Below are 15973 nucleotides of genomic sequence, written 5' to 3' on the forward strand. Positions count from 1 at the left end.
AGTCCCAATGTAATCTACATCAACCCAGATGAGATGTAATGGGTGTCTGACATTATTGTATTTCCAATATATCGCACTTCCAGACCATGCAGTGCTTACTGTAAATATCGATTTCATCTGGGTCTTAAAAGACACTTCAATTACAAAGTGGTCAATAAGCTAGTGGTAGGTCTTCTAAAAGCGAGGAGAAATGTAGCGAACCCTGGTTAGGAGCTGGGAAGTTACAGAGAACCCTCTAATATCCCCTCTAACCAGCTCAGTGGTCTTGTGGTTAGAGTTTCCACCCTGAGACTGGGAGGTTGGGGGTTCGATCCCCGGCTGAGTCATACCAAAGACTATAAAAAATGGTACCCAATGCCTCCCTGCTTAGTACTCAGCATCAAGAAGTTGGACTGGGGGTATATCCCTGCGACATACAGTACTAGCGTCATGTCCAGGGGGGTGCACTTGTACATCAAGCTGCCTCACGCTAAGGAAACAGGAGAGAGGCTCCTGCCCTATGGGCCACTAACCTCAAGAACCATTGGTTCTCAAAGATACTTAATATCCCCTCTTTACAAGTACCGAGGTGTGCAGCTGGACAACAGGCTAGAATGGGCAGGAAACACTGAGGCCATCTACAAGAAGGGACCGAGTCAACTCTCCCTCCTGAGGAGACTCAGGTCCTTTGATGTGTGTAGAGCAATAATCTACTTGGATGTTGTTGCGGGTCTCATATTGTTGGCGGTGATGCGCTGCGTAGCAGAATCAAGGCAGCGGACGCTAACAGGATGGACAAGCTGATCAGGAAGGAAAGAGGAGAATCTTCAGCGGCAGACTGATCCTGCCACTGTCTATCGATCTATCTATATACTGTATATATCTATCTATCTATCTATCTATCTATCTATCTATCTATCTATCTATCTATCTGTCTGTCTGTCTGTCTGTCTGTCTATCTATCTATCTATCTATCTATCTACTGTATCTATCTATCTGCTGTATCTATCTATCTATCTATCTATCTATCTATCTATCTGTCTGTCTGTCTGTCTGTCTGTCTGTCTGTCTGTCTGTCTATCTATCTATCTATCTATCTATCTATCTATCTATCTGCTGTATCTATCTATCTATCTATCTATCTACTGTATCTATCTATCTATCTATCTATCTATCTATCTATCTATCTATCTATCTATCTATCTATCTATCTCAAAGAAAAGAAAGATCTATCTTTCTTTCTTTCTCTTTTTCTTTCTTTAACCTGCCAGCTCTGTTAGCTCTGTCTCGAACACTTCCTGAACGTGTAGATCAGGTTTTATTTTATTTATTTATTTGGGGGCTGGATCAAACAAAGCGTTTATCATGCCAGCAGCGCACTGATGGTAGAAAAGAGTTGCCATTTACTAATGTTATTTATGTTAACTAAGGTTAACTCACCTAACCCTAACCCTAACCTTAACTAAGGTAACACTAGTAACCTAACCTAATCCTAAATAAGCATTAGTTAACAGTTAACTAATGTTTTTTGTGACCCTTATTGTAAAGTGTGACCAGCGCAGTGGGCCAGACAGGCTCCATGTTTCACATTCAGATCTGTATCTCATATCCAGGGCTCCCTTGCAAAATACTGTACATTTTTCTCAATGGGTCTCTCTGCATAAATAAAGGTTAAATAAAAATGCAAATATAAAAATAGGCTACATGGAGGTATGGGCTACTATAACACCTCTTTTGTACGGCTCCACTCCGTAACTTGGTTAGAGACTAGGACCCATGTTCCCCAGGATTTTCCCAGAGTTCCATGGGAGGGAACGGGAAGTCACCTGATATGTGCAGGTTGGAGCAGGTAACCCCCCCTTGAGTGGCCTTGGCAGAGGAGGAATGCCAGGCTTCCCTCACACACCTCTCCCTATCTCCTGTTCCTTCCAACAAAAACATAAGAAAGCACACTTGAACAGTGGCTGCACATGAGTTAACATGAGTATAGGCTACTGTTATCTATGGAAGCCCTATCAGTTCACTCCCCTTCCAACTGTTAACTTCTAGGCTATTCACAGAGCCCCCTCACACATATCTCCTTCACAGACGTTCTCACACTGGTAGAAAGGAGACACTTTACGATCCTCTTCCTCTACCCTCCCTCCACAAGGGCAGTGTTGCATATCTCCCCTAGTAAAGCAGTGAACTTTCAACCTGTAATCGGATCGTACCTCCGGACTAGGGTCCACCTGAGGACTCCTCATCCTACTGTGTGGCTCCCGCGCCATGCTAGTTGTTTCTTGTTGAAAACGGATTACATAAATGGTCACATCTTGTCATGATGATTGAATCTCTGACTGCAGCTTAGGCCTATAAATGCCTTATGCAATGCAAGCTGTGCTGAGATGTAGCCTGTGTGTGTGTACCCCCCCCCCCCCCTCCTTTCTCCCACTGCTGTATTTGACATGTTTTATGTCTGCAGCTGAATAGGATGCTGATTGATGGCATCACTGTAAGATCGTCACCTTGTGTTGGTCATCATTCTCCGGAGGTTCATTCACTTCACCGCTGTTGTTGGCGGCTGGTTCATCCGCCAGCGGCTCCAAACAAGCCGATCCCAGGGATGAGCTCTTGTGGTGGGACTGCACCAGGTGTGCGACCGTGGACTTCCTGCTGCCTACGCCGCTGATGGGTTTCTGTACGTCGGGCATCTTCTCGGTCTCCGCGTCCGCTACCCTGGAGCTGCGGCTGGAGCTGGGGTTCGCTTTGCCGCAGAGAGGCGACTTCTGTCCATCGAAACCTACCGGAGCAGAGCACACCAGGTCGGGTTGAGAAGAGGATATAATCCGGTCCAAAACATTTGTCTTCTTTTTCTTCTTCTTGAACATCCACATCCCCCTCTCCTTTTTTTGTCCCGCGTCTCTGGCGCCGAGTTTGGGGCTGGGAATAGGCTTGGCTTTAGCTTTAAATTGTTTCCATGTTTGGTTTTGGTGGGACGTGCCTTCATCGTTCTCCTCGCCTCTCTCCATTCTGCCCGTCCCTGCAGCGCGCTGCTGCTGCCCAGCGAAGGAGAGGACGAGTAGTTGTCACGATGATTTATCAAGGCGCGCTCGAGACAAACTTCTTTCAAACGAATTCGTTTACTTTCCCTCTGTTCACATGTCTCTGTCCACAGGGTCTCTATTTTATGCGGAAGCACACTGGTTGGCGCTGTGTAATAAGAGCTGCATACAGATGTTCCAAAACACGTCCATTAAATAAAGAGAGAGAGAGAGAGAGAGAGAGAGAGAGAGAGAGAGAGAGAGAGAGAGAGAGAGAGAGAGAGAGAGAGAGAGAGAGAGAGAGAGAGAGAGAGAGAGAGAGAGAGAGAGAGAGAGAGAGGCGGACCAAACACTTTACTGTTCGTATCCATCACAACAAAACGCTATGACGGCTGGCCCCTGGGCTCAAGGGCACGCATCTATAAACTTTTTGAGTGGAATGTAGTTTTGTGCAACTAACCCAGTTTTACAAGCTTAGTGTATGTGCGTGTATACATACGTGTGTGTGTGCACTGCCTAAGTGTTTTTCCAACCACCACGAGACAAGCAAATTCACACACGTAGGCTATATCATGTATATAGGTTAAAAAAACTCTTGTCATGGTGAAATAAGAATCTACTGTACCAGGAAACATCTCTGAGTCCATGACTCCACCAGGACACGGGGGACCACATCTTCAGGAGTTTTCATGGAGCCAAATATTCCACTGAATTTAAAATCAAAGAATGACATGATCCAGCCTGTAGTGTTACGTGTTAGTTTTTTTTTATTACTGATAAACTGTTAAAAACAATGTGTGTGAGTAGGAACAATTTTGACCATGTTCACAAACTACCCTTAGTCTTTACACTTATATTAATGAAGGAATGAGCAGGCATAGGTGTAGGCAGCTTACAGTATAGTACTTTAATGTAAACACACACATACAATGTGCCATGTTGCTCTCTGGTAATCAATAAATTGTGTTTTTTTTATTACTTGCTTTGGATTACTGATCTGTTTATGTGAATTGTGAATATTGATTGTGCTGCACTACTTAGTCTGTGCATCATAAACACCACAGACCACAGAGTCTGTCTGGTGCTGGAGAGGCTCTAACCCTTATTGGCCCTAACCCTTATTGTTAACAATAACCTGACGATCTGTCGTCACTCTGGCTTCGACTCCTCTGGTCTGAAAACGTCACTGTTGGTTCTTGCTGACATGAAACAGATTTTATTTTTCTGTCTTTCTCTCCCTCTCTACCACCCACACACACGCACACAGAGGCAAACACTTACATATAATAAATAGACAAATAGGACCAAAAACACTGAATGCAATAAATAAACTAGCCCACATTTGGACTGAGTGTGTCAAATAGTGCATAGGAAATATTAAAAAGTCAGGAATCACAACAAATAACTGTCTCTTTAGTACAAAACTAACCTAACATCATCTGCAGCCTAACTATAATCTGTGCAATCTACAGTTCTATAAAGCTTGGCTAATGTCTGTGTCCAACAGATCACCTTCATAACAAAACAAACCACTGACCCTGTTTATAGTAAATGTACTGTAGGACAAGGCCAATCTATCATATCCATCTACTCTTAAAGTGTTTTCTGAAGGTTTTACCATGTGGCTATTTTCTATCACGAACAGGCAACATGCACTTGACTTCATACTGCAGAAACATACCAAAGAAGAGAGGTCAACAGGTATGTAACCTCCCACCCCCAACAGTAGAATGTTGTTTCGCCTAAGGAGTTTAAAGTATATTAGGTCAAGCCCAAAGCACAAGAAAGCTACAAGCTTCACATGAACATTCTGCGAGTTATTTTTTTTAAAAATATCCCTTAGTTTGGAACTGGATAAAGCACACGGAACGCATCTGTCACTAGACACAAAGCTGCAGCTGTGCACGAACACACTTAATTTTCCAGGCTGGCGCAACGCAACAGCTGGAACACGGCTTAACACGCGATGCCGTGTGCTTTGGGCTTAACACCATACTGAACACTCCTCTGTGGTCTCTCGGGTGGAAAGAGATAGGTGATGTGTGGCAGAGTTGAATTGGCCGGCCAGTGTGGTGACACTGTGTAGCTCCACCAACGTACGCAGCAGACGGGTGAACGTTCAAAGGTAAAAGGTGAGAAGGTCACAGGTCCTGCTCATGCATCTGCTGCTGCATCTTCTGAAGCATTTGCTGCATCCTCCTCAGCTAGGGAGGAAAGAGAGAGAGAGAGAGAGAGAGAGAGACAGAGAGAGAGAGAGAGAGAGAGAATGAGGGCTGGATGTCATACATTTGGTTTATTGCTACTGAGCCACCGCCCTGGCTGGTAAAATCTAGCTAGTGGGTGTTACCTCTTCATCCTTCATCTTAATGAGCTTCTCTGTCTCCACGTCTGGGGTGGACAGGGCCAGGATGGGGACTGGGCTGTCCACACGGTTGTCTGCATTCATCTTGCTGCAACACACACACACACACACACACACTGTCAGTGTCATTTTATTTATAGAGCACCATTCATACAAATCAATGTAGCACATAGTGCTTTACATTAAAAGGAGAAGGATAAAAACATAAATCATATAAACACGGTGAGAATAGATTTTAAGACACACACACACACACACACACACACACACACACACACACCAACACACACAACCAAGATCAGCACTAAACACACACACACACACACACACACACCAACACACACAACGAAGGTCGGCCCTAATCACGCACACACACACACACACTGCGTGTACCTGGTCATGGTCTGAATGCAGTGTGCTCTGTAGTTCTCGTAGTGGCAGTCGCAGGTGACGTCCTTCAGGTCGTTCATGTGAGTCCTGATCAGCATGGTCCTCAGCTTCACAAAGTCACAGTGGGACTGGTTCTCCACTGCAGAACACACACACACACACACACACAGAATAATAATAATAAAATAATCATAATAATAAACGTGCAGAGTGCTTCACATAAAAATAAAAATACATTTCACTAAAATCAATATTAAGACACCGGAGTTCACTACAATCGATATTAAGACACTGAAATAATAGGTATTTATCCCATAAATGTTTTGCGATGATGTAACCGTTGTATAGAAGCAATAACTCACTCGACTATAACTGTTTGGAAATTAGCGCCAATCTTTGAGAATTGGACTGTTTTTGCAATGAGGCTCATTTGCATAGAAAGGGGCAAATTTTCCACTAAATGTCTGCGTATTACCTTATTTAAATAACCGCAAATAGCACAGACACACAAGCGCCATTATGATGGCAACAGCACAGTATTTCACCCTTTGCGAGTGCTTTGCCCCAAACAGATAATAGTGGATGCTTAATGAGACAGTAAACTTTGATATATTCTATTATGCATTTTACTGTTTCAACCAAGTTTACAGGGACATTAACTGTAACACCCTCAGTGCAGGTTGAGATGTGTGTGTGTGTGTGTGTGTGTGTTAGTGTTCCTACCCTCCACAATGCCCCATGGGTAAAGCCTTCCTCTCACTCTCTGGCCTCTGGTCTCCACCACCGTATTGCTGCCGATCACCGCGAAAGGAGTGCTCTCCTAACACACACACACACACACACACACACACACACACACACTTACTATTTTCTGTTGATTCGAGAGCAAAATGGGTGTGATGTACTGTACCAAAACTCTGAGCAGTTCTTACCTTCAGCTCCCGGTCCTGCTGCTTAAACTCCTCGTCTTCATCAGAGTCGCAGTCAGGGAACTGGTAAACCTTTATCCCAAACGTGTCTATGTCCTCTCTCAGCTGGACACAGAGGAGAGGACGGGAGGTTGAGGACAAGAAAAGTACCGTAATACTCAGAATAGAGGGCAACAGAAACACTTTTTTTTATTACAAAAAATGACAATACAAACAGTACAAACAACAAACAAGTGTGTATAATAATATATAATAATATAAAAATAAGTGCATCAGTGTGCCTTCTACTCCACAACCATACCAGCACTATTTGTTGTAACCTTTTTTAGGACCATAATGGTGTCTAGTTAAAAATGTTGCTTGTTGCCCAGGTCAACTAATGTCCCATGGAGTTTGTTTGGCAGCCATCTTTAATTGATGTCCATGCAAATGGTGGAAAACACAGATTTCCATAGCCAGTGAACCACACAACATACAAACACAAATGAACCCACTTTTTTTTATATACTTTTGACACCAGGAATCAAGCGGAAAGGTCACTGACATGGTACATCCACGTTTTATTGGTAAAAAACAGACAAATACCACATTTTAGGCTCATAACCATATCCTATTTGGTTTCTCAATAGTTTCACATATCGACTGAGACCAGAAATAAGTGGCACCAAAGAACAAAATAATCCAATGTATCATGTGGTCAGCTGCAAAAGTACAGCTGGCAGACGGTCTGACCATAAAGGGAGCTTCTTCCCTTCTGCTTCTGAAAGCACTAAAGGATGGACAGTGGAAGCTACAGTGGAGGAGTGACTGTTAAAATCCAACGTTTTTCTTACAGGATGTTTTCTAACAAAGGACGCAGACATTTCATATTCATTTTATTTTTCTTGCAGGATATTTTCTTTCTTTAAAAAGTGTTATGGTCCTGGCTGTTTCCGCCCTGCTTGGCCCCTCAGGACCGAAACACCGGAATATCTCCGCTGTCCGGTGGCGTCCAGGGCCAGACTGGTTCCTGGCTCGCATGCCATGTCCGCCCCGCACGCCCAGTGATGTCATTACCCGCACGCCCAGTGATGTCATCCCCCGACCGGGCTGCAGCTCTGTCAGCAGAGGTTACAGAGCTGCTGTCGAAAGGGGTGGTGGCGGTGGTCCCGCCAGGGCTGAGGGAAGAGGGGTCTTACTCCCGTTACTTCCTCGTGCCCAAGAAGACGGGCGGCGTGAGACTGGTTCTGGACCTGCACCCTTTCAACAAGGCTGTGTCCAAGAGGTCTCTCCGCATGCTTACGGTATACGGCACCTGTTGGAAACGTTCCAGACAGGCCACGTTTACTCCACCTTAGACCTGAAGGACGCCGTTCTTCCATGTGCCGATCGTACCGCGTCACCGAAAGTACCTTGCGCTTTGCGTTCCTAGGTGTGGCTTACGAGAACTCCCGTTCGGATTTGCTTTAGCCCCCAGGACCTTCTCCCAAATGCGTGGAGGATAGAACCGCGGCGCCGTCAGGGCATCAGAGCGCCGACTTATCTAGACGACCTCCTGGTTCTGGCTTCATCGTCGGCGCTAGCGTTGGAGCACAGAGCCATGCTCACCTCAGCTGCCTGGGGGGGCCAGACGGTCAGGTGGTCTATCTGGGACTCAGCCTGGACAGGGTGTTCATGAGAGCGCTTCTGTTCCGAGCTGGGAAGCTCTGGAGCTGTCCCTTCCTCGGTCCCACCCCTCAGTGGCAGTCACCGTCCTGTCGATGACGCGCTTGCTGGGTGTCATGGCGGCGGCTCCCGTGGTCGCCCCGCTGTCGTCCCCGTCAGCGTATGCACCGTTACCCTAGGCAAACCCCTAGTATATGTATATGTACCAATCTTGAATCTTGAATTCACATGAGGAGCATCCAGAGGTGGTTCGTCTGGCTTCGTCTGGAGCCAGTGAGACCCAGACAGCGCCTTGTGGTGGTTCCACTGTCGTTGGTAGAGGACCTGAACTTCTGGAGACGGACGCATTGTTGCACTCAGAGGTCCGATAGGCAGAGTGTCAGCGCATGTTCCAGATGGTCATGCAAAGCATACGGTGTGAAGCAGATGTTTACACGACGCATAAAAAGCTGCCGGTCTGTCGTTCGACTGTTGTTCGTTTTCTATGGCTGATCCTGGGTTTTTTGTTCCTCCATAGGAAGCCAGAGATTTATTTATTTATTTCCCCTGAACCAACCAGTATGCATGACATAAGGAAAGCCAGTCTTGGTAACATTCATTTTTATAACTTCAGATCTACCCCAGAGGAATAAAGGCAAGACTGTCATCTCTTGATGTCTTCCGTTATGGTCTTGAGGAGGTTCAGTTCTACCATTTTGGAAATGGGGGATCCAATTTTGATACAGTACCAAGGTATTTCATGCTTTTTGGTTTCCAATTAAAAGGTACAGTGCCCAAATGTGATTGGAAAGTTAGATGATTGAGTGGAATGGCCTCACCCTTATTGTAATAGTATTGTAAAATTTTCACTCTGTAGCCAGAAACCTATCAAAATGCATCAGTAAGCTTTAGTACAGCAGGGATGGAATGACGTGGGTTTGCTACGGTTAATAGGATGTAAAGTAATGTCTGCAAACAGAATTTGAATTCATCATCACCAATATTAATACCAGTATTATCTTTTTGAGCTCATATGGCACAGGCAAGTGGCTCAAGGACTGAAACACATTTTGAAATATTAGTGATACTACCACATAATAATCTTAACTCAGTGATTAGCACCTCTGCAGAAAAATGGTGACGTCATGTTTCATGGGGATAAAATATACTTCCAAAGCATCGTATTATGAGTACCACGGTCAACTTTGCAGCTCTAATTCGACCTGGAGCTTCCTGTGGCTGTGGTCTTACCCGCTCTTTGAGCTGGAGCTTCCTGTGGCTGTGGTCTTACCCGCTCTTTGAGCTGCCTGATCTCGCCGGGCGTGAGGCAGTCCGCTTTAGAGATGAGAGGAACCACGTTCACCTTGTCCTGCAAAGCCTTCATGAACTCCACGTCTACTGGACGCAGCCTGCATACAGAGAGGCACACCGTCTCAGTGTGTGTGTGTGTGTGTGTGTGTGTACTGTGTGTGTGTGTGTGTGTGTGTACTGTGTGTGTGTACTGTATGTGTGTGTGCGTGTGTGTGTGTACTGTGTGTGTGTGTGTGTGTGTGTGTGTACTGTGTGTGTGTGTGTACTGTGTGTGTGTGTGTGTGTGTGTGTGTGTGTGTGTACTGTGTGTGTGTGTATTCGTTACCCATGTCCAAACGGTGGTATGAAGTAGAGGCAGCAGTGGACTCTGTTGTCCTGGATGTTCTTCCTGTTCAGTCCACTTTCGTCTCTGAAGTACTGCTCAAACTGTTGGTTGATGTAGTCTGTGATTGGTCTCCAGCTAGAAGGGGGAGGGGCAAAGTCAACCAACCAGAAGAGAATACCAATCATCCACATACGGTTCTCAGCGTTATTGACTTGTTTGCTTGTAAAGTAAATGCTAACCATTATAGACTTACACACACACACGCACGCACACACTCACTCACATACACATACACACATGTACCATTCTGTGTTGTTGACAGCATCTCCAAAGCCTGGTGTGTCTATGATGGTCAACTTCAGTTTGACCCCCTTCTCCTCAATGTCCACTGTATGCTTGGTGATCTCCACTGTCTGGCTGATACGCTCTAGAGGAACGAACACACACACACACACACACACACACACAAAACAGACACAGATAAGAATGATCGCTGGCCAGAAGTGTGTGTGCATATTAGCCTCCTATGCTCATTTCATCAGTCAAAACTACATCACTTGATGTTGGCATCAGATTCAAGATTAAAGATCAGTTTATTTGCCATGTATATGGTTTACACATACTAGGAATTTGACGAGGGTAATAGCCTACACTGATGGAGACGACATAGGACAGGGTGCAGGACAGGAGAGGACAGGACAGGATGGTGCATTCGCACACACTTTCAAATGCGCAGTTGAGGAAACTATCGTCAAATCGCCCAACCCTAATGTAGCTTACAGTACACTGCATAAAAACATGGGGGCATCTGAACTAGATGGACGATGTGGGCTCGATGATTCATGTTTAGCAAGAAAAACAGGCGTCTTTTATTGAGCTGCCTGCGAGTTTGAGTTAGTTTGACAGCTGTTCTGATTCCCGCGGTCTCCCCTCAGCCTAACGTTAGACACAGGGGGGAAAACGGAGGAACAAATCATCGAATCTCTGGTTTGAACAGGCAAATCTGATTCGACTCACGAAATTCAGAGTCGGGGACGGCCCTAGTGTCTAGAGAGGCGTTGAAGATGTCAGTGAACACCAGGGGGATAACTGATCAGCGCAGTACTTCAGCACGGAGGGGGAGACAGTCTGGTCTGGACACTTTCCGGGGGTTCTGTCTCTTGAACGGACGGTTCACGTCCTTCTAGGATGGTGGGGGGCTGTGTTGCAGTGTGGGGGCTGGGGGGGGGGGGGGGGGGGGTAGATGTGAGAGGACTCCCTGCTGTTCACACGATCCTAATGAGATCAGACGTTTACTCACATATATGCTCATGGTTTTTATCTTATCTATCGAGTCAATTGTATGATAAAGAATTATTCTGTCTTTCCTCTCTAAGCACTGTATTAAAGGAAATGTGCTAAAGATGAATAAATAAAGTTGGATGTAATGAAATGTGCTAAAGATGAATAAATAAAGTTGGATGTAATTCCTCACCCTCTGCGCTGAGTAGTTTCCTGTCCTTGTGTAGGTCTGTGAGGAACAGGCTGTTGACCAGTGTGGACTTACCCAGACCAGACTCCCCTGGAGAGACACATCACAAACACCTCACGAACCGTAACACTTCTCTGTTAAAACCCCAAATAACCCCACCACAATGTACAGTAACATCTATAATCTAATCTAATGAATCAAATCCATGCCTTCTTAACAGACCTGGGTCAAAATACTATTTGAAACACTTTCATTGACTTTTCTGTGCATGATTGCTCTTGTCTGATACAATGGAACCAATGGACTGTCCCCAAATACAGTGTGTAAACCCCACCCACCAGACATCCCAGTAAGTAAATACTACAGTAATTGGAAGTATTTCAAATAGTATTTCGACCGAGGTCTGTCGGTTAATGGGATTTCTCTCACTGAAAATCAGTCACATACTACATTATACAGGTACAACTCTGCTAGCTCTTCATTGAGGTTCTATTGCTGTGCCTCTAGTTTCATTGCAGCCCTTTACTCTTGGTATGATGTTTGGAGGCGGGGCTTCCTTACAAATTAGGCTTTTGCATAATAAAGTAGAATGACCCAGCTGTCCGTTCTCACCTGCCACCATCAGGGAGAAGTCAAATCCCTTCTTCACTGACTTTCGGTGCACCTGGTTGGGAAGGGTTGCAAAGCCCACATAGTCTTTCCCCTGGAGGGAACACACACACACACACACACACGATAAACCACTTCAACAAAATGTATTCAATAAGAACGACTCGGTGCAAGACTGGCATTAGTTCATAATAAACATGCTTCCACATGAAGTCCAAAATGGCTGCTGTTTTACTAGGACATTCCCATAATGCCTGGTGTTCTATTGAAGCAGAGCAGTTGGTTGAGCCTGCCTGTGGTTTGCCCTGAGGAGCGGTATTACCCTGATGATCTGTGACAGGCTGGCAGCTCGCTGTGCGGATGGGGGAGGAGAAGTCAACTGTATCAGCACATACAGTATACTGAAGTAGCATAATAGTACAGACCACCCCTGACTGCAGGTCGAAGGTTAATGCTCGCATGATTCCTGCCACGTGTGTGTGTGTGTGTGTATGTATGTGTGTGTGTGCTTGTACAGTATGTGTGTGTGTGTGGGGGGGGGGGGGGGTATGTGGGTGTGTTTGTAAATTTTACGCTGGCGTCAGATCCTGTGACAAAGACAAACACCCACGATCTGAGACGTTAAACACCATCTGCATCTCAGCGTCTTCTGAGTTACGAAAGAGCTTTCAGGGTTAATATATGCACACAGCAGTGTGTGTGTGTGTGTGTGTGTGTGTGTGTGCGGCATAAGCCTGTCAGCAGGCCGGTTCCTTGAGGGAACAGAGAAAAGAAAGAGAGAAAGAGAACGAGGGAGCGAAAGAGGGAAGAGAGGAGAGAGAGAGAGAGAAAGAGAGAGAAAGAAGGAGAGGGAGGGACGTGTACACACATACACACACACACACACACACACATTACACTCTGCATACTCACTATACACACTGACTGCACTACTTTTTGTATGTTGTTCTTTTTCTTAGCTTATCCTTTTTTGCACTAGCATTTTGTACTCGCCCTTTGCACTGTCCTGTCTTTGCACTGTCCCGTCTCGGGGCGGGACATCTTTACACTATATCCTGTCTCATCCCGGCACCCTGTCCAATGTTGTTGTTTCCGTGTTATGCCACCTGACGAAGACCCACCTTGGGTTGATTTTTTTGTCCTCAAGTAATAAATATACCTTGGAGCAGCTGTCAGTGTGGACTTCAATTTTTTGCATTCTTCGTAACCATATTGTCCGGCACCAGCGGATGGTTGATGTGCTTATGCGCCACAACCGAAAAGCAAATTCCTAGTGCCCGATTTTGAAAAACAACATGGCAATAAACCAGTTCTGATTCCGAAAAGAGAGAGGGAGAGAGAGAGAAAGAGGGAGAAAGAGAGTGAGAAAGAGGGGGAGAGAAAGAGGGAGAGAGAATATCTCCTAAAGCAATGCCACGAGAGACTGGAACCATCTCAATATCCGAGGTTGCTATGGTAACAGTTAACGAAGATCCACTCTGACAAATTTGTGGTTCAGACCTTTGGCCTACTTCCCAGCATGCTTCAGTTGGGCCCTCCTTCTTTTATAGGCCTATTCATGACAAGAGAACTGTCCTCTGGAGGTCAGCTGGGGCTGACCTCTGACCCCAGAGATCACAACGGTGCTGGACAGCAGGATGAGCCTCTCAAGGTAGCGATGGGGAAGAGTTGGCTATGAAAGTTTGCAGACATGCAGTCATTGGAATAGTTTCAAATGAGCCATGACTATGGTAGATGAAATTTGACTAGTAAACCTACATCAGCCCTACAGATAAACAACAACACTTTTCAGCGTGTAGCAGGTAGGCTATGTCTCCCGCATGCCAAGCCGGGTCGACTAGTGAGAGGAGCACCTGCTCCTGTGATCCGCGCTCAGCTTGAACGGACAACCGCTGGGCGCGCGCACCAGGCGACACAATGGCAACCCGATAGGCTACTGACACAAAAACGCGGTGGGGCGCTACTCTCTTGCGTTGGGGTTTTTACATTGGCACAATTATCTGTAGGCCTAGAGCGTCCCGTCGGAGCGTGGTTTATTTTAGTAAACCGTTTTCCTCAACACGGATGTTTTCAGATCAAGTGTGGACGACCATAGCCTACCACTTAACCGATAAATAGGTCGCGCTGACTCTCTCTCTCTCTCTATCACACATACACACACACCGTGCGCTCTCTCTCTCTCTCTCTCTCTCTCTCTCTCTCTCTCTCTCTCACACACACACACAAACACACACACACACAACGTGCATTGATCAATTCTTACCTCTAGTTAGGGAATTTTAGTGGATTGCATTGACCATCTGTGAAAAAATTTTCTACCAATAGCTTTCTTCACTAATGTGTTCATCAAGGGGTCTACTAACACCAAAAAAAAGGTTCCAACCCAAATCTGCGGGGAAACTTCTGGGGAGCCAATCTAAATCAGGGTGTCCGGAGGACCTGGATGAAAAAATTGAAAAATAAACTTTTTTTCCAAAAGGTTGTAGGGTGTCCATCTTGGGTTATTTTTGGGTGCTGAGTTCATTCCAACCATTACTTTTGATTAAAAATGAATCTATCTTCATGAAATATTGATATTAGGCCTATTGCATTTTAGCCTACTTCTCTAAATTCAAGTGTTTATGGATATTAAATTGTGATAAAACCACTGTGAAAACCATTTTAAAATCACTGCCACTGAAGAAAGAAGTCACTGTTACTGTATACTGATTACACTTGTTTTGCACATGCTACGTATACCGTAATATTCGGTGTATAAGTGAAAGCGACAACTCCGATGAGTTTTTGGGATTTGAGTGACGTTAGGCCCGTTCGCACCCACGGATGGATTTTGCGTGAGGCTAAATCCTCTGGTGGACTAAACAGAGGTCGCTTCCGAAACGAATCTGCCCACAAGTCTTGGGTTCAGACACTGAGCCACTTTTCATTCATCCACCAGGAGCTTGAAAGAAGCATGGTCAAACGCAGTGTACCTGTCCACACAGATGTCCAAAAAGCCCAGATGAAAAGAGATGATGATGCTGTCAACACCATAGTTGGATGGTTGGAACAAGTCAATCCCTTCGATGCCACAAGAGACAAGAATACCCTGGTATCTTTCTCGACGGGGTTCAGCAGCACTCCTGGAGACCAAGTCAATGCTGATCAGGCAGAGGCGGTTGGAAGAGCCATGCAAGCCAAGATGGATGGGAAAACGGTTTTGGATCCACTAGAAACCAAGCATAAGGTCAAATCCTTAGCAAGCCTACGATCTGGACCCAAAGTAAATGGTGAAAAGCTAGTTATTGACTCACTGAAGCTCTTCAACCGCCTCATCATCATAAGTGAGCGGGAAGTCAAGACTAAAGTAGCTCTGCGCTTCGAGTTGACGCCAACACCTATGTCTCTCTTCGACAAGAACCAAAAGATGCGAAAGCCAGACAAGGCAGCCCTAGCAAGATTTCTGAAGACACATGTTGAACCTGTCGATCAGCCTCCCTGCACAAGCCTGGTGATTGATGGTGGGTGGCTCCTGCATAATGTCAAGTGGGGGGCTAACCTCACCTGGAAGGAGATCGCAGAGAGCTACCTCAGGTTTGTGAGGTCCATGGGGAGCCAGCGCCTTCGGATCACTGTGGTCTTTGACGGCTACAGCAGCTCCACCAAGGACCATGATCACTTGAGAAGAACAAAGAATGCATGCTGTGACATTCAGATCCATCCAGACATCAAAGTCATTGTCCCAAGAGAAAGGTGCCTTGACAACAAAAGGAACAAGGCCCAGCTCGTTGTGCTCCTTGCTGAGACATTCAGTAAGCATGGGATCAGAGTACAACAGTGCTCTGATGATGCAGACACTTCTATTGTCCAAGCAGCTCTTGAGGAGGCAAGAGAGTCCCCTGTTGAAGTGAGGGCAGAGGACACTGACATCATGGTTATGCTGATTCACCATTTCGCAGACCATCCAATCTT

At 45.7% G+C, this 15973-nt stretch overlaps 2 protein-coding genes across 2 annotated transcripts in view; both read right to left on the minus strand.

The window, feature by feature from the left end:
- The window catches only part of mctp1b (multiple C2 domains, transmembrane 1b), a gene marked incomplete at both ends in the record, with an annotated part of 25809 nt that extends 22819 nt beyond the window's left edge, over positions 1-2990 (minus strand). The window contains 2 exons of the mRNA XM_084442530.1: positions 2487-2761; positions 2963-2990. Of these exons, the coding sequence (XP_084298656.1) occupies positions 2487-2761; positions 2963-2990 (303 nt within the window). The remainder of the gene's footprint in view (positions 1-2486; positions 2762-2962) is intronic.
- Positions 2991-5143: 2153 nt separating this feature from the next.
- septin5b (septin 5b) lies at positions 5144-15674 on the minus strand (the record flags this gene model as incomplete). Its single annotated transcript, XM_084442531.1, has 11 exons — positions 5144-5206; positions 5350-5452; positions 5758-5893; positions 6478-6574; positions 6687-6788; positions 9598-9715; positions 9943-10077; positions 10246-10369; positions 11417-11503; positions 12026-12116; positions 15591-15674. The coding sequence occupies 11 exons, from the start codon at positions 15672-15674 to the stop codon at positions 5144-5146; spliced, it is 1140 nt and encodes a 379-aa protein (XP_084298657.1).
- Positions 15675-15973: the final 299 nt, after the last annotated feature.

The sequence above is a fragment of the Borostomias antarcticus genome (assembly GCF_949987555.1).
Source record: "Borostomias antarcticus genome assembly, chromosome: 8".
Classification (NCBI taxonomy): Eukaryota; Metazoa; Chordata; class Actinopteri; order Stomiiformes; family Stomiidae; genus Borostomias; species Borostomias antarcticus.